The following is a 22,489-nucleotide window of genomic DNA, read 5'->3' as shown; positions in this document are numbered from 1 at the left end:
ATATGTGTCCACTAGGTGGCGTCGTGTTACCATTTAAAGCTCGAAAGAAGACTTGGGGTATATCTGGATCACTTCCTGGGAATTTTGTTTCGCTCCCATATTTTGGGGGTATTTACAGGTCTATTTCTGTTAATTTTGCGTGAGAAAATTCATTTGAAATTGAATTCTGTCAATTGATTAGTTTGTATACAAAAAATAATAATATGGTCCTCTGTGCGACCACTGGGTGGCGTCGTTGCTGGACGTGGATCCAAAATAAAAGCTAGTTTTGAAGCAATCATTCGTTAAAAACAAATATTATTGATTTTACTTTTAACCTGATTGTGTAAAGTGAGCTGGGGTTGATTTCTAAAGTTAACGCAGCGTTTGTCACTTTTCCGGATAAAGAGTCTCCGAGAACGTCACACACACACACCAGCATTTCACAAGTTGAATCACTTGCTCCTCCAAGTCTATCCCGGTGGCACTCGCGTTCGGTTCATCTGGATTCTTTTCCCCACGTCCAAATCAAGCTTAATATTCACCACAAAGTATCGGAATCGTTTTAAACCAACTTTTAAGCATAATGAAGACGTTTCTGAATCTGTGAACTTCGCCGATGGAGGAGAAGGCGCTCGGCATCGCCCCGCCTTCGTTGGCCGTGGTGCTGCGGAGGGTGAGCGGCCGCGGCGAGAAGGACGCGTCGGTGGCGGAGGGCCAGCGGGTGTTCGCCGACTTTAAGGCCACTAACATGCGGCATTACTGGAACCGGGCGCTGACCCGGGCCATGGCGGAGGTCCTGTTCCTGGGCTGGCTCGACGAGCACGTGTTGCTCATTCGGGGACGCGAACGTCACCTTCAGGTGCTGAGGAACGGATGGATGAGGAGAACCTTGAAGGCACCTCCGGGTTTTCGCATCGCCTCACTAGGTGGGTCACCTGCATGCACTTGTTAATTGAGCAGACTTCTTTAAAAGACACGTATTTTTTAAATAAAGAGGATGTTTATAATATGTGAATTAAGAATATTTACTGTTTCCCTCTTTGATTTGGAAAAAAAAATGTGAATAGAAAGGTGGAAAGAAAATTGTGAAATAAAAACATTTACTGCATTTTTTAAAAAATATTTTTATCCATCCTTTTATATTTTTTATCAATGTTAATTTTTTTCCCAAATAAATGTAAAAGTTTATAAGAAATTATTAAAATACTTTTATCTTCTTTCATTAAAAAAGATACAAGAGAATCTTTACTGTTCTAACAGTATAAATATATAAAACTTTCGTGCATTTCTCTGTTGTAAATGACCAAAACAATAAAAAACAGACGGATGAATACAAAAATAATATGAATACATTTTAAAAGATTTTTTTTTCATTGAAAAAAAATTAATAGAATATTTACGGCTTTTCATTTTTAAAAAATAATCACTTTATCCATGTTTGTAATTTTTTTCTAAATGCAAAAAAATATAAAGACAATAATTCGAACTTTTTCAATGTTATAATTTTTTAAAATCGACATCCATTAGCTATATGAAGAGGCTTTGTTTTGTGTTTTTTTAAACCAGCGAATGAAAGTTTACCGTCTTCTTTTTGACGGTGAGCACGAGTTGGGAGTCGGGTCAGGAAGGAAAACAAAACTGGGTGGAGGGGAACTGAAGAAAATTCCCAGCATAGAAGGAAAAGGAAATGTTTGCCAAAGTTCAGCTAGAAAGATAGTAAACAACTTGAAAGGGGCCTCTTAAAACAACACTTAGGTAACTTTGTAACCAAAATATTTTCATAATTTGTGATATGTCGACTAACAACTAGTTGAATGACACCTCTTTTATATCTTGAGGGATTCTGTATCGCTTTCAAGGGCACTGATTAACTTTGAGGGGGGCGGAGGGAACCAACCCTGCCACACACAAAAAAAACTACAAATGTGCTAACTGCTTTACGCCATACATCACTTCCACCTTTATTTATAAAGACGGAAGTCGATGAGAATGCTTTTGCGCGAAATCTGCAAGGGTGGCAGAGCAACAAAACAGACAAAAAGTTTTGTCTGAGGAGAAAAAAAAGGCAGGCCAGCATATACAGGATAAACAATGGCCCGACTTTCGCTGACGTGACGCCCCTCCCCCTCTCACCGAACTCGTTAGCGCTGACGAATTCGGGTGGGTTGGGGGGTTAGCCATGCTAAGCCAAATGGTTGCTAACCGTCATATGCTATGGTTTAGTCACAACTGGAATTATTACCTTATTACTATTCATCCTTCACACAGCCGCTGAAAAAAGAAATGTCGTTTGATCCATCTGCAGGCGAAATGGGGATCATGATTTTACGACACTGTGCGCTGGTCCTCATGGGAAATGCAGTCCTCCATAAAGCGGAAGTTCAGGATTTTTATTATTTTATATATTATTAATTACTTTTAATTATAATTATACTATATATTATTATCATTATATACTATAATATAATCTTTATTATAATATTTTTAATTATTTGTAATAGAGGTTTTTTTTTCAGCCAACAGCAGCCACTGTAAGTAATATAAAAAGATGTCAATGTTGTGAAGCTGGGGAACACACCACTAATTTTGCAACTGAAAGTCTGACCTGCATCAGAATTAGCATAACATTAAACTGTGTGAACTTGATAACCTGTAAAACTCGAGTAGAAAACTGCTAGAGACTTGTCTTCCTGTACTTTTTCTACTGTTAACATTAATTCAACTGTGCATTTTGTGCATTTATTCTCTAATTAAAATGTATGTGGCGGAAAACACAGACAAGGCTGAAAAACAGTTTCCGCTCTTCCACCCCTCTTTGAAATAAACTGCTGTATTTTAAGCCAAAAGAACTGTTGTGTTTGATAGAACAATATGTCTATAAGCTGCCATAGCAGATTCATGACGCATTAAGTCCCTGAACTATTTTTAATTTGTCTGTTTTACCCTGGAAACCCCTAATTACAGACGTTGCGCAACCGCTTTTGTTTCAACCTAGCCATAAAAAGAAGGTAAGTAATCGTATTTATTATTCGAAATGTCTGTCATTTTTAGCTTTGGATCATTAATTGATGTTTAATATTTCGTTTAAAAAAAAAAAAAAAAAGACAAAAAAATTATTCACTCGCATATTTGAAACTTTTAAACAATTTACGTCACAATGAAAAAATTTGCGTCTGTAAAAAAGTCACGGCTATCTACCTCAAAACTATCGCTTAATTCTATTTTTTTCGTTACTGTCGCATTTTCCCCCATATTTTCGATGATAAATAATTGATCCAAACAAAGAAAAATTGAAGAAGAAAAAAACGTTTAAAAGGGTAAATATATTATAATGAAAATCTCGAGCACTCCTTGATGTCTGCGATTTCTGCATCATGACCCTTGTTATATTACCCATAAAATCCAGCTGTGGCCATTCACAGCTGTGTCTTCTTAACACTCGGTGATAGATGCGACATGTTTGAGTTTCTGGATCTAAAAGAGGTAAGTACGTGATAATATCTCATTAAAATCGTGGCGTCTTTAATTATGCTCTAGTGTGCTCTCACCTCCAGTAAGAGTTTTGCTGTTTCATTTTTTTTTTTTTGTTTATGCCTTAAAAATGCCCTCCTGTTCAAAAACTTTCTTCCCCCAGAAAATAGAGATTTTAAGCTTTCCAATGATGTATCACACATCCATATAGGATAAATTAGAAATTTGGCCAAATTGAGGGTCTCACAGCAGAACTTCAAGTCACCTGAGTCTTTTCCGCCATGTATTTTCTACTTAATTAAAAAAAATATTTTAAAAAACTATTTGCAGAAATTTGCAAAAAAAAACAAAACAAAAACAGTACATTTCCTTTAAAAGACGCAAGCACTTCGAAAAATGACTTTCTCCCATGAAAATAATTTTACTGTAACTTTTTTCACTTTTACGTATCGGAACCAGCTATTTCTGAGAAATGTAGTCAATCTGTTTGGTCTTATTAATGTCCTGTCGCCAGCAAAAAGTGTACATGCAGGTTATGCTGTTATAGTGTCCCTATACCAATTAATGTTGAGACCAAACCTACGCCCTTGCTACTACTAGATCCTGTCCTGTTGATTTGGGGTCATTTTCTGCACCTTTTGGGGCAGTCACTTTCTGTTGATGTTGGGGCTTTTTCAGGTCACGTCCTGTTAATATTTTTCCCGTTGAAAATGAATGTGGCCACGGGAAATAAATGGAGATATTTTTGTCATATTTTCCTGAAACCATACGCCCCCCCCCCCCCAAAAAAATGGTGCAACTTTGGTGTTCCGTGAGTTCCTGATTTTTTTTTTTTTTTTATGTGCACATGGCGGCCACTTCCCTCTTTTTGCGCAATCCACTTCTACGCTCAGTAAAGCGGTCACGTGACGAATGACATCTTCCCCTCTTGCGCGCGCCTGCCTCTTTAAGAGCCTCGGTCCTGGGGGGGGGGCGCTTTGTAACGGCGAGAGCTATGAGCTCATCGGCTTGCGTCGTCATGGCAACAAAGGCTGTTGCAGCACTAGCGAGGACTAAAATGGCCGTCGCGCTTGCCCCCCCTTTTTCCTCCTCTGCTCTTTCTCTTCTTTAGTATCGGCGAACTGGAGCAGATTGCTCGTGACACCCCCCCACCCTCCCCACTCCTACTACACACGTGCCATTTTGTGGACCCCCCCCTCACCGCCTCCCCCCTCCCAGACGCATCACACACACGCACGCGCGCGCACACACACACACCCTTCCTGGAGGTGCTGGGAGCAGCTGCAGCATTAGCGCCGTTGACTGGAGTTGCCCCCCGCTCCCGCCCCCCCCGCGCGTTAATGAATGGATGCTATCGCTAACGGATCTTCGCTACGCTCGGATGTCTGCTGACTTGATTTCCTCTTCTTTTTGCAGCGTTTTGAGGATTTTCCCATCCCTCCCCGCCCTTTACTAGGAAAAAAAAAAGGACGACCGGGGTGCGCGCGTACTCGGATAAAGATGGAGGTGAACGCGGCGTCCCCGCCGCCGCGAGTCCGACCGTCGGGGTGATGCTTTTTGCGTTTTCGTCCCGGACGGGAGGGGAAGGATCGTGAAAAAGCCCCCCCGAGGTGCTGTTTTGATTGTATTTGTCCCATTTGAGCTCCCGCCTTAATTCCCTCAGCGTCCCCCCCCACCCCACCCCCGCATCGCACCGGAGCGTAATGTGCCTCCGTACGCACGCAAACGGTGGCCGGGTGACGCCTCCCGCGCCACCGCGCCGCCGTCGGTCAATGAGACGCACGCCGCTTCTTCCCGCCATGTCCGGCGCGCCATCGCTCTAGCGGGACGCGGAGGCGCTGAGCCCCCGAGGTCGGCCCCCCCCCACTTTGGGGAAAGAAAAAACAAGGGGGTCACGATGAAGAAGAACCGCAACGTGCGGCGGGCCTGGGCCGGCTCGGAGAAAGATATCCGCGTGCAGAAGCAGCACCTTTCGCCCCCCCCTCCTCCCCGTTTCTCGCCATCCCCGCCGAGTTTTCGGGCGTCAGGTGAGTGGCGCGTCACCTCAAAAAACCCCGAGCCGAGCCGAGCCGAGCCGACACGCACGGCGCGGATTTTCACAAACCGCTAGCGTAGCGTTACAACTAGGGGCGGGTACTTCCGAGCATCTCCAGGTTTGCGATACGGGGCTCACGATCGCGCACGACGATTTGGCGATACGACAATTGTCAATACGCGGGTCAGGAAATCGGTCTGCGATTATTGTTGCGGCAATACCATTTTTTATGATACCGATTCTGTGTGGCGTCGGCGGATGCTGTACCGATACTATGTTTATTGAAAAAACGATACATTTTCTCACTTTTAGTACTAGATTACTACTTGAATGAAAAATATTTCCTATCATAGCTTGGGCAGACACCACTTCACTAAATTGGCTGCCATTCACATTCATAGATATTCCTTAAGTTTGCATATGGACGGTAGGAACATAACACTACCAACATTTAAGGATGCTCCAATTGTCCTCACAATTTTTTTAAGCAACCTAATTTGCATTATATAATGAGTTAAGTTTTATATAGAGTAGGGAAGAAAACACTCAGGTGACTTGAAGTTCGGCTCTGAGACCCCCAATTTGGCCAAATTTCAAAATTGTCCGATATGCACGTGTGATACATCATTGGAAAGCTTAAAGTCTCAATTTTCTGGGGGAATAAACATTTTGAACAGGAGGGCATTTATTTATTTATTTTAAACAGTGAAACCCTAACTGGAGGTGAGAGCATGAGAGAGCGTAATCAAAGACGCCATGATTTTAACAAGATATTATCATATACTTACATGTATTGCTTGTTTTACCGAGTGTCAAGAAATACATGTGGATGGCCACAGCCTGATTTTGGGGGGATTTTATGGGTGAAACATGGTAATATAACAAGGGTCACGATGCAGAAATCGCAGACTTCGATTGGTCGAGATTTTCTTTTTCAAATATTTACCCTTTTAAATGTTTTTTTTTTTTTTTTTGGATCGATTATTTATCATCTAATTCTAACATATTGGATAAAATGTGACAGTAAAAAACAATACAATTAAGCGATAGTTATGAGGTAGATATCGGTGACTTATTTACAGACACCATTTTTTTCATTGTGATGAAATTTAGTTTAAAAAATTTAAAATATGCGAGTGAAGAATTTTTAATGTCGTTTTTTTTAAAAAATGAAATGTTACAAATCAATCATTCTAAGCTAAAAAGGACAGACATTTTGAATAATAAATATAATGACTTACCTTCTTTTTATGGCTGGGTTGAAACAAAAGCGGTTGCGCGACATCTCTAAACGGGGGTTTCCAGGGTAAAATGGACAAATTAGAAATAGTTCAGGGACTTCATGCGCCATGAATTTGCTATGGCAGCTTATTGTTCTATCAAACACAACCGTTCTTTTGGCTTAAAACACAGCAGTTTATTTTAAAGAGGGGTGCAAGAGCAGAAACTGCTTTTTCAGTCTTGTCTGTGTTTTCCGCCATAGATATTTTGAATTTCTTCTCTTATGTATGTCTTATGTAAGAATAGAATAGACCCTGCCATTATTTAGTAAATTATTTTGATTATGTCCAAATTTTCATTCATCCCTTTTCACTTGCTGAATGTGACGGTCCAATTTTTCCCCCTTGAACGTACGTTTGATTGTCTGATGACACATGCAGACTCGCACTGCCCCGACAGATTCATGTCGACAACATCCGCCCCCATCGAAGAGGAGGGATATTAAGATTTTTTTCGGCCGGCAGCAGCCACTGCAAGTTGTGTAAAAAGACGTCAATGTTGTGGAGGTGGGGGATACACCACAAATTTTGCAACTGAAAGTTTGACCTGCATCAGAGTTAGCATTTAACTAGTTAACATTAAACTAAGTGAACTTGCTAACATGCAAAACTGCTGCGGTCAGTCCGGCCTCCACATGGAACAACAAAGTCAAATTAGCTGTCACTCATTTAGCTCATTGTTTGCATTATGTGCATTATGGTAATGCAACACGGTGGCTTCAGAGTGCAAGTCCCTTTATTAAAAAAAACAAAAACGGGGAGCTATCCAAGAATGGGTCCACTTGCTCTTTTTAATGTCCCATCCAATGTAGAGACCAAACCTACGCCCTTGATTCCTTCGCTGCCAGACAGACCTCCTACTTCATAAGGATTGGACATCCCGCCAATGGAAAACACTGACACAAACTAGTTGCTTTGACGTTGATTAAAATAATCTTCGGTTGAGAAGTCAACTTCAATTTCATGTCAATGTACTGACATTGATGGGAACGTGGCCCCCACCAACATGGCCCCCTGGACGCCATGTTGGAAGAAGCCATGAAAGGTCTTCTTATGCTTCTGCCGTAAATTGAAATGAGTTTATTACTAGTAGACGCGCAATCCATTTGAAGCAGGGAAATGTTTGTTCATTTACTGCCAACCCTCCCACTTCAAATGAATTGGACGTCTAGCGCCGTCAATGGTAGCCGGTGAGTATATAGCAGATGCTTTGACATCTATGAAATAATCTGTCAATTTATTAACCTTGATGGGAACGTGGCCCCTACCAATATGGCTGCCCAGAGGCCATGTTGGTACAGTGCCAGACCTCCAACTTCAAAGGGATTGGATGTCTGGCACTGTCAATGGCAGCCACTGAGTAGACAGCAGATGCCTTGACATAAAATAATCTAGAACAAATCAGTTGACGAATTATGACAGAGTATTAGGGTCAGAGAAAGGATAACGACAACAAAAAAACAGGACTACGAGAATAAAGTCATATTATGACGTGCGGCCAATGTAGCTGCTACGTTGCTATGTTAACATAGCGCTTCGCCACCGCCATTCAAATAAACATCTTGTAGGTTAGAACCACTTTCACAAATAAGGAAATCCTTTATTTTTTGGTCATCTACATCAAACGAAAATCAATAGGAGGATTTTTACTACTACTTGGTGGTAGCTCCCAGCTAAAGTAAACTAATTTACGTACGTACCTAATAGTGCATTTGTACAATATTGTGCAGCTATTTTAGTCTAGATCTCATTTCATGCGTCTATATTTTAGAATCTATCACGAGTTGACGTCCAATCCATTTGATGTGGGAGGCCTGGCGGCAAATGAACAAATGACCTTGTTAGCTTTCCGTGACAGCTAGCATGATGGGGTGGGCCCCCGAGAGGCGTGGCTCAGTGGTTGAGTAGTTGTCCCCCTACCCAGAGGTTGTGGGTTCGTTCTCTGCCCTGATGAACTCTGTAGCCATTTACCATATTGTGTCAATATCCGGCTGTGTTGCGATGTTGTTTTTTGATAATATTAATAATTATTTTGGCGCGTCATAGTAGAACCTCAGGTTATTTCCGATACGATATGATTTGCGATACGAATCCCACGGTAACAATCATCTCATAATACAGCGATACATAAATGATTGATACGTGGGTCAGGATATCCATCTACGACATTCTACCATATTTTTGCACTCAAATCCGAGTCACCTGATTTTGAGGATCCGCCGATATACCGAGTACCGATATATCGGCAGTGGGTTCAAGAGGTAAAATAATGCACATTAAAACAAATACTGTTTGTAAAATATTTCCATATTTCGGACATTATCACTCTTAACATTAGCTTCCCCTGACAGCTAGCATAACGGCTAGCCAGCCCTTTCAGTTCAAATGGATTGGAGGTCACTTCCTGTAAATTTTAGGACATTTTCAGGTTACTTCTTTAACTCATTGGCTGCCACTGACGGTGCTAGACGTCTAATCTATTTTTGATTGGGAGGGGTGAAAGTTTATTTTGGGTCACATGCTAATTTTAGATTTTACTTACAGGTTAATGTCAGGCCACTTACTCCACAATGATGACCCCGAAATACAGTGGCAGCAATAAAATTAACTCACAAGATATATGCTCGGATAGTAGTTTAGCCCATGCTCGTACAAACAGGCTTTCTAACTGTGTGCGTGTGCGAGCACGTGCAATTTTTGGTCTTACCTAGTGGAGAAGTAGAAGCTGCATCTTTTTTGACTACAGTTGTATGAAAAAGTATCTCAACCTTTTGGAATTTCTCACATTCCTGCATAAAATCACCATCAAATGTGATCTGATCTTTGTCAAAATCACACAGATGTAAAAACAGTGTCTGCTTTAACTAAAACCACCCAATGATTTATAGGTTGTCATATTTTAATGAGGATAGCATACAAACAATGACAGAAGGGGGGAAAATAAGTCAGTGAACCCTCTGCCTAAGGAGACTTAAAGAGCAATTGAAATCAAATTTGACCAAATAATTTAAGTCAGGTGTGTCCCCAATCACTGATGAGTGGTTTGAAGCTGCCCTGCCCACTATAAAACACACACCTGGTCTAGGTGAGAAGGCATCATGGCTCGGTCAAAAGAGCTGTCTGAAGACCTGCCGTCAAGGATTGTTGATTTGTATAAAGCTTGGCAAGGATTAAAAACCATCTCTAAAATCTTGATGTTCATCAGTCAACAGTCAGAGAAGTTGTCTACAAATGGTGAGTTTGGCACTGTTGCTTCTCTCCCAAGGAGTGGCCATCCACTAAAGATGACGCCAAGAGTTCAGCACAGAATACTCAGAGAGGTAAAAAAAAAAAAGAACCCGAGAGTGTCTGCTAAAGACTTGCAGAAATCACTGGCACCGTCTAAAATCTCTGTGCACACATCAACGATATAGCCAAGAATGGTGTTCATGGGAGGACTCCACGGAGGAAGTCATCGCTGTCTAAAAAAAAACATTGTTGCTCGTTTCATGTTTGCAAAAAGTCACCTGGACACTCCACAGACGTTTTGATAAAATATTTTGTTGACTGATGAAACCAAAGTTGAATTATTTGGGAGTAACACACAACGTCATGTGTGGAGGAAAATTGGAAAAGCTCACCGGCATCAACACCTTATCCCCACCTTGAAGCATGATGGAGGGAGCATCATAATTTGGGGTGGTTTGCTGCCTCGGGACCTGGACAACTTGCAATCATTCATGGAAGAATGAATTCAAAAGGATGTTTTGCAGGAAAACCTGAGGTGGTATGTCAGACAGTTGAAGCTAAAAAGAGGATGGATGCTGCAACAAAACAATGATCCAAAACACAGAAGTAAATCAACTTCAGAATGGTTTCAGAAGAACAAAATACACATTCATTAAAATATGAAAACCTATAAATGTTTGAGTGATTGTAGTTGAAGCAGAAAGTTTTTTCATCTGTGTGATTTTGACAAAGATCAGACCACATTTGATGGTGATTTTATGCAGAAATGTGAGAAATTCCAAAAGCTTCAGATACTTTACCACTGTTGTCAAAAAGGATGCGGCGTCTACCTCTCCACTAGGTAAGACCGAAAAACACACGTGCTTGCACACACACAGTTGGGGTGCCTGTTGTACGAGCATGGGCTAAGCTAGTATCCGAGCATATATCTTGTTTGATTTTATTGCTGACAATGTGTTTCTTCCCCGCCACAAAATGCAAACTCCGCCTATGGTCACTTCCTTTGTGACCCCCCCCCCCCCCATTGAAAATGAAATGGGGTCATTGGAAATAAATCAACAGGAAGAGGCCTGGAAATTCCCCAAAATCAACAGGTAGTAAACAGGAAAATTAACTCTTTCTTTGGCTCCCAATCCGTTTAATTGAACGTTTTCCCCATCCCAGTTGAAACGGATAGGACGTCAAGCGTCGTCGATGGCACTGAAACATAGGCCAATCCTTCCTGTTTAAACGAACTGGAAGTCTAGCGTCGCGTCAGTGGTAGGCAATGATTTAAAGGCTAAAAAAAAAAAAGTTTTTTGGGGAGCGTGGTCAAAATGTATCTAAAAAAAATAATCGACTCGTAGTGGATTCATTTGATCTTTTATTAGGCGTCCATTCACCAACGATTTATTGCAGGCCTGAGCACAAAAGCATTTTCCCCCACAATACCTTGCAGTGTTTACTCCAAAATGCCCACGTGAGCGTACAGATGACGTCATAGCGTTACTCCACTAAGCGTGACGTCACGTAAATCCCTCTCAATCCGACAAAGGCGGGCGACAACACGTGGCGCGCCGTTCTCGTTGTGGAAGGTTGCCGCAGCGGCGGCGAGCGAGCGAGCGGGAAGACGGGAGAGCAAGCAAGGAAGGAAGGGAGGGAAGGAAGGAGTAGGACGAGGCGGGGCCGGTTTGACCGTTACGTCATAGTTTTTCTCTCTCTCTCTCTCTCTCTCTCTGTCTTTCCGCTTCCGCGCGGCAGGTGACGTGTCGCCCATCGGCATGTCGCCCATCAGCCAGTCGCAGTTCATCCCGCTGGGCGAGATCCTCTGCCTGGCCGTGTCGGCCATGAACGCCGCGCACAAGCCCGTCAGCCAGGAGGCGCTGGTGGAGCACCTCGCCGCCAGCTTCCCAGGTGAGCTGTGCCAGCGTAGTATTCGTCATGACGCAATGTGATATACGTCACACTGAAAGCAGCAAAAAACAATACAGAATTGTTGCAACCGATATCATTTTTTGGCTATACCGATTCTGACCGCGGGCCGATACCGCGTTTTTGTTTCCTTTAAAAACTAAATGACATATTGACGGTAGGGGCGCTGGAAGTTAACTCACAGCATGGGGTGCTCAGGATCTTATTTTGTTTTTCCCCCATCCATAAAACACCGTTTTGGTCCAAATCCGGTTATGCTCGCGCATTTTCTTCACAATGGCACCACACGCGCATGCTGGATAGTTTATGTACTACTACTAGGCTACTACAAAGACAGCGTTCTATGTGTGTTGGAGTTTTTGTATTGGAAATAAAAGCGCCCATGTATTACAATGTAAATCCACACAGTTAGATGGCGCAATGAGACACAAATCTGGGCACTATTATAAACCATCATAATCATCTTCAGTTTCGACCTCGAATTGAATTTTAGAAAATTTTGCTTTTTTGTAAAGAAAAAAATCACTCATTTGTTTTTGCACTATGTTAACACTTCTTCTGTCAACAATGACCTTCCAATAGCACCTTATCCAAAATGACCTGGTAAAGCAAGTTGTCAGGTGGTAACCATGTTGCTAACAAAAACTTTTTCAACATGTATATTTAATCCCCCCAAATAAATACACTATTATTTCAATGTTCCGATGGGAAGTCGAATCTCGGATTCAGGAGGAGCAGTGTGGTTTTCGTCCTGCCCGTGGAACAGTGGACCAGCTCGACACCTTTGGCAGGGTCCCCGAGGATGCATGGGAGTTCGCCCAACCGGTCTACATGTGTTTTGTGGATCTGGAGAAGGCATTCCACCGTGTGCCTCGTGGAGTCCTGCGGGGGGTGCTCCGGGAGTACGGGGTACCGAGCCCCTTGGTAAGGGCTGTTCGGTCACTGTACAACCAGTGTCAAAGTTTTGTCCGTATTGCCGACAGTAAGTCGAATTCGTTCCCAGTGAGGGTTGGACTCCGCCAAGGCTGCCCTTTGTCACCGATTCTGTTCATTTTTATGGACAGGATTTCTAGGCGAAGCCGAAGCGTTGAGGGGGTCCGGTTCGGTGACCTCAGCATTGCATCTCTGCTTTTTGCAGATGATGTGGTGCTGTTGGCTTCATCAAGCCGTGACCTCCAACTCTCATTGGAGCAATTCGCAGCCGAGTGTGAAGCGGTCGGGATGAAGGTCAGCGCCTCCAAATCCGAGACCGTGGTCCTCTGTCGGAAAAGGGTGGAGTGCCCTCCCCGGGGTCGGGGATGAGATCCTGCCCCAAGTGGAGGAGTTCAAGTATCTTGGGGTCTTGTTCACGAGTGAGGGTAGGAGAGAGAGGGAGATCGACAGGCGGATCGGTGCAGCATCTGCAGTGATGCGGACTCTGCGCCGGTCCGTAGTGGTGAAGAAGCAGCTGAGCCGAAAGGCGAAGCTCTCGATTTACCAGTCGATCTACGTTCCTACCCTCACTTATGGTCACGAGTTGTTGGTCTTGACCGAAAGAACAAGATCCCGGATACAAGCGGCCGAAATGAGTTTCCTCCGCAGGGTGTCCGGGCTCTCCCTTAGAGATAGGGTGAGAAGCTCGGTTATCCGGGAGGGACTTGGCGTCGAGCTGCTACTCCGCCGCTTTGACAGGAGCCAGCTGAGGTGGCTCGGGCATCTGGTTCGGATGCCTCCCGGAGAGGTGTTCCGGGCATGTCCCACCGGCGGGAGGCCCCGGAAACGACCCGGGGCACGCTGGAGAGACTATGTCTCCCGGCTGGCCTGAGAAAGCCTTGGGATCACGCGGGAGGAGCTGGTTGAAGTGGCTAGGGAGAGGGAAGTCTGGGCTTCCCTGTTAAAGCTGCTGCCCCTGCGACCCAAATTCCGGCGCTAGCGGAAGATGATGGATAGATGGATAATGTTTCAATGACCTTTCATAATCAACCTGCTTTTATATTAAAGAAAAAAACCATATCGGTCTCAAATATCAGCCTCAAAATCGGCTCTAGACACCAGCAATTGGATGAATTTCTTTTTTTAAAAAGGCCTTTGAAAATCCCACATCGGTTGACCTCTAGTATCAGTATCGATGCAACACTAACCATCTGTCATTTATATTCGTTTAGAAAGTACGGAAGGGAGTGGATAGAAAGAAACCACTTACATTTACATACGTGACTGTAACTATGGACTTTTTTGTGTCATTTTTTGAGACTGGTGTCAGTTTTGTTGGAATGAATTCATTCAGTTGCATTTTAAAATGCTTCCATTCCAAAGTAAAACCAGCACTTGTGTTCTATTACCAGCTGACGGCTACACTCTGCTGGCTAGCTTGCAACCCATGGGCAACAATAAATCTGCACTGCCCTCTACTGTCTAACTGGAAACCTACAGGCACCAAATCTGCAATTGGTTAATCAGCCCCATTACAAAAAAAAATAACAATCTGTGCACACATGCCATTGACAGTACTACATGTCCAAATCATTTAAACCAGGAGGACTGGATATGGGTTAACAAACATTCGGTCATTCACCTCTCCCGGTGAAAATTAATTGGACATCTAGCGCCATCGATGGCGGCTAATGATATGAGAGTAGTTCCGAGGGCCCGTGCTACATAGCTAGCGAGTTTTGAGACGAATGTCAGAGGAGTAGGGCGTTAAAGTTGGTGTCCACAAGAACAACAACAACCTGTAGTAACTGGCATAACCAGAATGTATGTCACAGAATGTACTATATGAAAAAATTGCTGTTTTCAGGTCCTGAAATCCAATGGGAAAATGTAGCTCGCTAACGACGAGAAGCTCTATAGCAGACGCTACTTTTCTCCTGACATTTTTTGTGTTTCCCCGCAAGGCGTGCCGACACCCAGCCTGGAAGTTCTGCGCCACACCCTGAACATGCTGGTTCGAGAACGAAAGATCTACCCGACACCGGAGGGCTACTTCATCGTCACGCCCCAGACCTACTTCATCACGCCCTCCCTCATCCGAAGCAACAACAAGTGGTACCACCTGGACGACCGGCTGCAGGAGCGACAAGCGCACCCCCGGGCGCCGTGCGCCTCGCCCAAGCCCTCAGAGAGGCCCCCTCGCAAGAATCACAACGACTCCTACGCCCCCCGGTGCGAGGAGCCGCCCGGGCCTCCGGGCAAGACGCCCAAGGAGCAGCAGAAGTCCGAGCCCCGACCGAGCAAGACCCCCAAGGACGGAGAACCTCCGGAGCGCCGCGGAGAGCCGCCGTCCTACCCCTACCCACCTCGTCTGGCCTCCCCCCCTGTCCAGCCGGCGCCCCAAGACCCGTCAGACAAGAACAAAAGCGTCCCGTCCTTCCCGTACAAAACGGACACCCTGACCAAAAAGAAAGAGGGGAACGCCGGCGGCGAGAAACAATCCAAGCGCTTCGGTCTGCGGCTCTTCCGCCTGAGCTTTAAGAAGGACAAGATGAGACAGCTGGCCACTTTCTCGGCGCAGTTCCCACCGGAGGAGTGGCCGCTGCGCGACGAGGACGCGCCGGCCACCGCGCCCGTCCCCCGCGAGATCGAGATGGAGATCATCCGACGGATCAACCCCGACCTGACAGTGGAGAACGTGGCCCGCCACACGGCCGTCATGAAGCGGCTGGAGGAAGAGCGCGCGCAGAAACACAAGGCCGGCTCGTCGGCGCAGCACAGCGCCCGCGGCCGGAGGGGGCGGGGCCACCGGCGGGCCCCGCACGGTAAGTCCCGCTCGCACAGCAAGCCGCGGACTTCCCGGGGGGAGCCTTCGGAGGGCTCCAACTGGGATCTCCTTTTCATGGAAAGGGACTACCGGTTCTTCAGCCACTCTTTGGTGCGCTCCCCCCGGGAGGCGGCGTACACACTGGAGCGGCGGCGGAGCGGGGGCGCCGCTTACCTGGTCCACAGCAACCCCAACATCACCGAGTCGTACTGCCCCGTCACGCCCGAGTGGGACGTTTCCGGGGAACTGGCCAAGCGGCGGACGGAGATGCCCTTTCCGGAACCCTCGCGGGGAACCTGCCAGTCCCGGGTGCAGAGGAGCCACAGTCACAATCAGGACCGGAAGTCGCGTCACGAGCGCTCGGACCGGGCCAAGGAGCGCTCGCGCTCTATGGACAACTCCCTCAAAGGGCCGAGCGAGGACTTCGAGGCTGGGCCGGAGGAACGCGGGCACTACTACACGGACGACGGCACCCTGCGCGCCACGCAGAAGTCGGGCCACTACTCGAGGATCGTCTTCTCCGCTGCTAAGTTCCACTCGGATTTCAATGTGCCTGATTTGGGGAAAGGGAGCGCGGACGAGTTGAGGAACAAGAGCAGGGACAGCCTACCCACGTACAACGAGCTCATGGGACTTTCTCCCAAGCCCTCGGCCGACGAGTACTTCCAGTGCAATACGTCGAACGAAACAATCCTAACCGCCCCCTCGCCTCAGGCAAAATCGGAATATGACACCTTGACCTCATCGGGAGGACGGCGGAAGGGCTCTCCGGCGGAGCGCCAGACGCCTCGCCTCGCCTCTCCGCACAAGGAGGACTCGGCGGCGGCCAAGGGACAGAGCGGCGGGGGCGGCTCGGCGCGCCAGACGCCGGAGCCTTCGCAGAGCACCCGCCTGACGCCGCACCAACACAACGTGGACCCCGGCGGAGGCCTGTCCCTCAAAAGGAAGGAAATCTTCAGCAAAGACACCTTGTTCAAACCGCCGCACAACGCCTACGCGGACGGCGGCTACGGCAAGTCCGGCACGTTGCGGAAAGCCTCGCACGGCAAATCCGCCGAGGCCCTTGACAATCCCGAGCCACAGCAGCCTTCCGATTCCGCCGCTTCGCCCGCGCTCTGCGCGGAGCCCGCCGTCCCCGCCGCCTCCTTCGACTACTACAACGTCTCGGATGACGAGGAGGCGGAGGGGGACTCGCACAAAGACTCGGCCGAGGACGCCAAGGACCTCAGAGAAGCGGGCGGGAACGGAGGGAGCGGTGGGGGCACCGGCGGGGGCGGCGGTGGCACCGGCGGAGAGGGCACCATAAAATGGCTACTGGAACGAGAGAAGGAGCACGATCTGCAGCGCAAACTGGAGACCAACCTAACCCTCCTCAGCCCCAAGGAGACGGAGAACAGCAGCAGCCAGAAGTCGGCCCACTCGGCGCGCTTGGACAGCATGGACAGTAGCAGCGTCACCGTGGACAGCGGATTCAACTCGCCCAGGTACGTCCCCTTGCATAGTTTGGCGGCCCTTTTCATTTTCCGCCTATTCTTCTCAGTCGAATTTGATTCCTTTCAAAATGCCTTAGTCTTCATCTAGTTTTCGGGCCAAGGTCTCCATACTATTCAGCAGTGGGTGCAGGATTTGGTTCCAACCGAACAACCAATCTGGTGTTTTACAAACATCATCAGTCAATTGCAGTCAGGTACTGCATGTTATAGCAGAAACCTCATCGATTCAACTTTCTGTACTGGATCGGTTCCCTTGAGGACTGCTTTGGTCCAGTTTTAGTTGACGAATGCCGTACTCAAAATGTTTCAGTCTGTAAAAATTGAAAGGTTTTAGTCCAAAAATAAATATAGGTTTCGAATAATTTAGAATAAAACACTGACATTGACAGACAAACACATACAGTGGTATGAAAAAGTATCTGAAGCTTGTGGAATTTCTCACATTTCTGCATAAAATCACCATCAAATGTGATCGTATCTTATCGAAATCACGCAGATGAAAAAACAGTGTCTGCTTGAGCTAAAACCACCCAAACATTTATAGGTTGTCCTGTTTAATGAGGGATAGTTTTCATACAATGATAGAAGGGGGAAAAATAAGTAAGTGAACCATGACATTTAATACTTTGTGCTCCCCCCTCCCCCTTTGGCAGCAATAACTTCAACCAGACAGTTCCCGAAGCTGCAGATCAGTCTGGAACATTGATCAGGACCAATCTTGGCCCATTCTTCTCAACAAAACTGCTGTAGATTCCTGGGATGTCTGGCATTAATTGCTGTCTTTAGGTCATGCCACAGCATTTCAATGGGGTTCAAGTCTGGACTTTGACTTGGCCACTCCAGACCGTATATTTTGTTCTTCTGAGACCATTCTGAAGTTGATTTAGTTCTGTGTTTTGGATCATTGTCTTGTTGCAGCATCCATCCTCTTTTTTGCTTGGACTGTCTGACAGACGGCCTCAGGTTTTCCTGCAAAACGTTTGAATCCATTCTTCCATGAATGATTGCAAGTTGTCCAGGCCCTGAGGCACCAAAACAGCCCCAAATCATGATGCTCCCTCCACCATGCTTCATGGTGGGGATGAGGTGTTGATGTTAGTGAGCTGTTCCATTTTTCCTCCGCAGGTGACGTTGTGTGTTACTCCCAAACAATTCAACTTTGGTTTCATGAATCCACAAAATATTTTGCCCAAAAAATTGTGGAGTGTCCAAGTGCCTTTCTGCGAACATTAAACGAGCAATCATGTTTTTTTTAGACAGTACTGGCTTCCTCCCATTAACACCATTCTTGCCATAGTTTTACATATAGTTGATGTGTGCACAGAGATATTGTGCCAGTGCACAGTGGACAGTGCCAGTGATTTCTGTAAGTCTTTAGCAGAAACTCTAGGGTTGTTGTTTTTTTGCCTCTCTGAGTATTCTGCGCTGAACTCTTGGCGTCATCTCTGGTGGACGACCACTCTTTGGGAGAGAAGCAATAATGCCAAACTCTCTCCATTTGTAGACAACTTCCCTGATTGTCGATTGATGAACATTCAGACTTTTAGAGATGATTTTGTATCCTTTCCCAACTTTATACAAATCAACCATCCTTGATAGCAGGTCTTCAGGCAACTCTTTTGACCGAGCCATGATGCACATCAGACAATGCTTCTCATCAAGGCAATTCATAGCAGGTGTGTGTTTTATAGTGGGCAGTGTAGCTTTCAACCACTTATCAGTGATTGGGCACACACCTGCTTCAATTGTTTGGTAAAAATTGGTTTCAACTGCTCTTTAAAGGGATCCTCTATTTTTAAGACAAGTAATTCTTAAATGATAAATCTTAGTATGAGTTATAATAATTTGATATTAAAACCCCTCTTTATGTTTTTGTTTTAATAAAGTTTTAAGTTACGTCGCAGTGCGTGACGTCACTGGTCCCGTTGCCGAAATTCCAGCGTGACACTCGTTAGCTTTCCCACCATGTTGTCAGTTCTACCCTTCCTATTTGAACCAGATCTGAAAAGTGAAAAGCAGGACAGCACTGTGGGTCGTTCGCAAGACCAGCTTCAGGGAAAAATGCGAGCAGCAAATACCTGATGAGAGAAAAGTTGGGCAAAACTGGTGATGCGAGAGAGTCCTGTTGGGAACTCCGTGTATGCTGTCCGGTTTTATTAGCAGATATTCAAGGTAAGCATATTGCGTTTTCAAACTTATCCCAATATAATTATGTAGATTGTTAGCATCCAGAGCTGTCGTGTGCTTTACATACAGTACAGGCCAAAGAGCACACCTTGTGTAATCCATGTATTGTACATTGTAAAGCATGGTAGCTAGGATACGTGTATAAAAGTACCAAAAAGGGGAGAAGCTTCCACTTATGCACATTTATTCACAAAAAATAATATTTCCACCTGACCACTCTTCACACGGGAGCTCAGCAGTACGCAAACACGCATTCCCTGAAGAACTCCAACATTGTTATAACGTCTACGTCAGAGTCACTGTCGTCACTGTAGCGTGCCGTAGTGCTTTAATTATTTAGTATGATCTGGGGAAAACTCCCACGAAGAATAGTCAACAAAAAAGATAGCAATAGTAATCCAAATCCGCGTTTTTTTTACTCACTCGAAGATCCAGGAACTAGACCGATCCCGTGGCAATGTTGCAGCCTTGATCAGGCCGTCGATTCCAGAAAATGGACTGATCCGAAAAGCCACTGTGGGGCCGACGAATCAAAAAAATGGACAGATCCGAAACCAATATTGCAAACGCGGTGGGACCGTCGGATCCGGAAAATAGACGGATCCCTTACTTGACTGAGGATCCAGTAAAAATGTTCGGGCGCCAGTGGTAACGCGTGGTGGGTAGGATACGTGCATACAGGGACCAAAAAGGGGGAGAAGCTTCCACTTATGCACATTTATTCAATAAAAATAATAATTCCACCTTGACCACTCACTTTACTCCCCTTGTTTCCATTTGACTGGAAATTGCATCCAAAAGCAGAGCAGCACATCGTGGCATTTTACTTCGCGAGTTTATGCAGCAATAAGCAATTGTTGAACACGCTACACATTTGGAAAGATCCCAATGACGTCATCACTGCGAGCCCGCAAACCATGGCGCCAACTAACGGTCAAAATATGGACTAAATATTATAAAATATTGCCATTGATTTAATATTTTATGTGTTTCTAACTACATATTTTAGTACAAGAGAACAATTGTGGTTTATTAGAGCCTACGTGTATTTAAGTTAGAGGATCACTTTAAGTATCCTTAGGCAGACTGCTTCACTTACTTATTTTCCACCCTTCTGTCAGTGTTTGCATGTTATCCTCATTAAAATTTGAAAACCTATAAATGTTTGGATGGTTTTAGTTGTGTGATTTTGACAAAGATCAGATCACATTTGATGGTGATTTTATGCAGAAATGTGAGAAATTCCAGGAGGTTCAGATACAGTACTTTTTCATACCACTGCATTGTAGGGTGAACAAGGATGATGCCAACTTGTTGTGGGTTTACCAATGGCTTTATTTACAACCGGAAGCACGGAGCACTACTACCGTATGCCGTAACCGATGCCGACAAAACCAAAACAACACAAATTAGTGTTGAAGTTTACTACAGCGGTGTCCAAACCAACCCACGTAGGGCCACAGTGGGTGCTGGATTTCATTCCAAGAAAACAAGATGACACTTTTTCGCCAATGAGGGGTCTTATAAGTGTCATCAGTTCATAGCAGTCAGTCTGTGCTTGATTAGTAGGAAGAAAAACCAGGAGCCACAGCGGCCCTTGAGGACCGGGTTGGATACCCTTGGTTTAGGAGGACACGCCCTACACTAGAGTTGATTGTAACCGAATGCTATGCTAACACTACAAGTTACATTGAGTGTGTAATGATCACCCAGCACAGACTTTTAAAGGCTAAAGCAACATGGCATAGTCTCGCTTGCCAACATAAGAAAACAAACTTACAAAACAGCGTTGTTTTTGCCAGCCCTTTTCATTTTCGTCTTAGTCTTCATCTAGTTTTAGTCAACGAGAACTCACACAAATTTCGTCTAGTTTTAGTCGACAATTCTAAAAATGTTATCCTCGATAAACCGCAAAAGTTTTAGTCCATGAATAAATACATAAATAAATAAATAAAATGTTTCTAACCATTTAGGATGAATATTGACGGACGAGCACATAAGTACAGAGTCTACAAGGACATCAACATCTTCATGATGATAATACACTCTAAGCAGGAAAACATCAAGTTATTTGCTATTAATTAAAATCACCTGGATGCCACAAATTTTATTTAAAAAGTTTTCCAAGTGTTTAAGAAGACACTCACCGAGTCACCGCACTAAATGCTAATGCTAATACGAACGGTATGCTAACGGTACAAGTTAGGTAAGTGTGTGATGATCACTCAGCACAGACCTTTAAAGGCTAAAGTAACATGGCATAGCCAAGATAAGAAAACAAGCTGCACCTGACACATGCGGTTCACAAAAGGAGCCTGGAACGGGCACACCCTTAAGCCTGTGTGTGGGGCGGGAAGGGGTTGGAGGGAGGCGCAGCACGTCAATGAGTGACTCGACCAAACACTGCTAACTACACATACAATAAGAAAATAACACACATTGTGAACTTATGACAGAAACAATGGCAATTTCCATCTCGTTAGAGGACAAATGGCATCCATTTCGTTATGTTTTAGTCTCTCAAGACACGTTTTTAGCACGTCACTGTGACATCGTCATGAAAAAAATTGCTCGTTGATCAAATATATTTGTCATCGTTGACGAAAACAACACTGTTACAAAACAAGAAACGCAGCCTAGCATCTTAAACGCGGTCACGGTGGGGTAGCAGAACATGTCACGTGAGCGACACGACCCAAACACTGCTACGATGCAGAACTGACTAATCACACATGATGGACTATGGTGCATTTTCGTCTCTTTGCCGTCTCGTCAGGCGAATATTGGCATTCGTCTCGTTAAGTTTCAGTCTCCCGACACATCTTTTTTGCTCGTTATCGTCATGAAAAAGTTACTCATTGACGAAATCTTTTCGTTATAGTCATTGGTGACGAAAACAACAATGGCCAGAGGACATTTTGGCATCAAGAATTCTTCAAAAATGATCCTTTCTTCTTCTGATTTTCCACTCCAAAATAACTCTTGCGATCACATGATCAGAAATTGGGCCTGATCACGTCATTTTCAGAGGGTCAGAATCAGGAGAAAAAGATCAGGTTTTTAAAAGTGTCTACTAAAACTCGAGGACATTAGTCGGAGTTTTTGTCAACAAAAACTAGACGAAGATAAACACATTTTGAAATAACTAAGTTGAGCCCTCCTG

At 45.0% G+C, this 22,489-nt stretch overlaps 1 protein-coding gene across 4 annotated transcripts in view; it reads left to right on the top strand.

Moving 5' to 3' along the window:
* The first annotated feature begins 461 nt into the window (after positions 1-461).
* Positions 462-22,489, top strand: part of stox2a (storkhead box 2a) — a 28,633-nt gene continuing 6,605 nt past the window's right edge. Inside the window, exons 1-3 of one of the 4 annotated variants that reach the window (XM_057843263.1) lie at positions 463-908; positions 11,737-11,889; positions 14,784-17,130. In XM_057843263.1, the coding sequence (XP_057699246.1) occupies positions 599-908; positions 11,737-11,889; positions 14,784-17,130 (2,810 nt within the window). In that variant the 5' untranslated portion in view covers positions 463-598. Of the gene's footprint in view, positions 909-4,805; positions 5,481-11,736; positions 11,890-14,783; positions 17,131-22,489 lie in introns of those variants that run through there. The other 3 variants (XM_057843265.1, XM_057843266.1, XM_057843264.1) reach the window with 3 other exon arrangements.

Source organism: Corythoichthys intestinalis, chromosome 8 (assembly GCF_030265065.1).
Source record: "Corythoichthys intestinalis isolate RoL2023-P3 chromosome 8, ASM3026506v1, whole genome shotgun sequence".
Lineage (NCBI taxonomy): Eukaryota > Metazoa > Chordata > Actinopteri > Syngnathiformes > Syngnathidae > Corythoichthys > Corythoichthys intestinalis.
The sequence above is the reverse complement of the archived record's forward strand: the minus strand, read 5'-3'. Positions and strand labels throughout refer to the sequence as shown.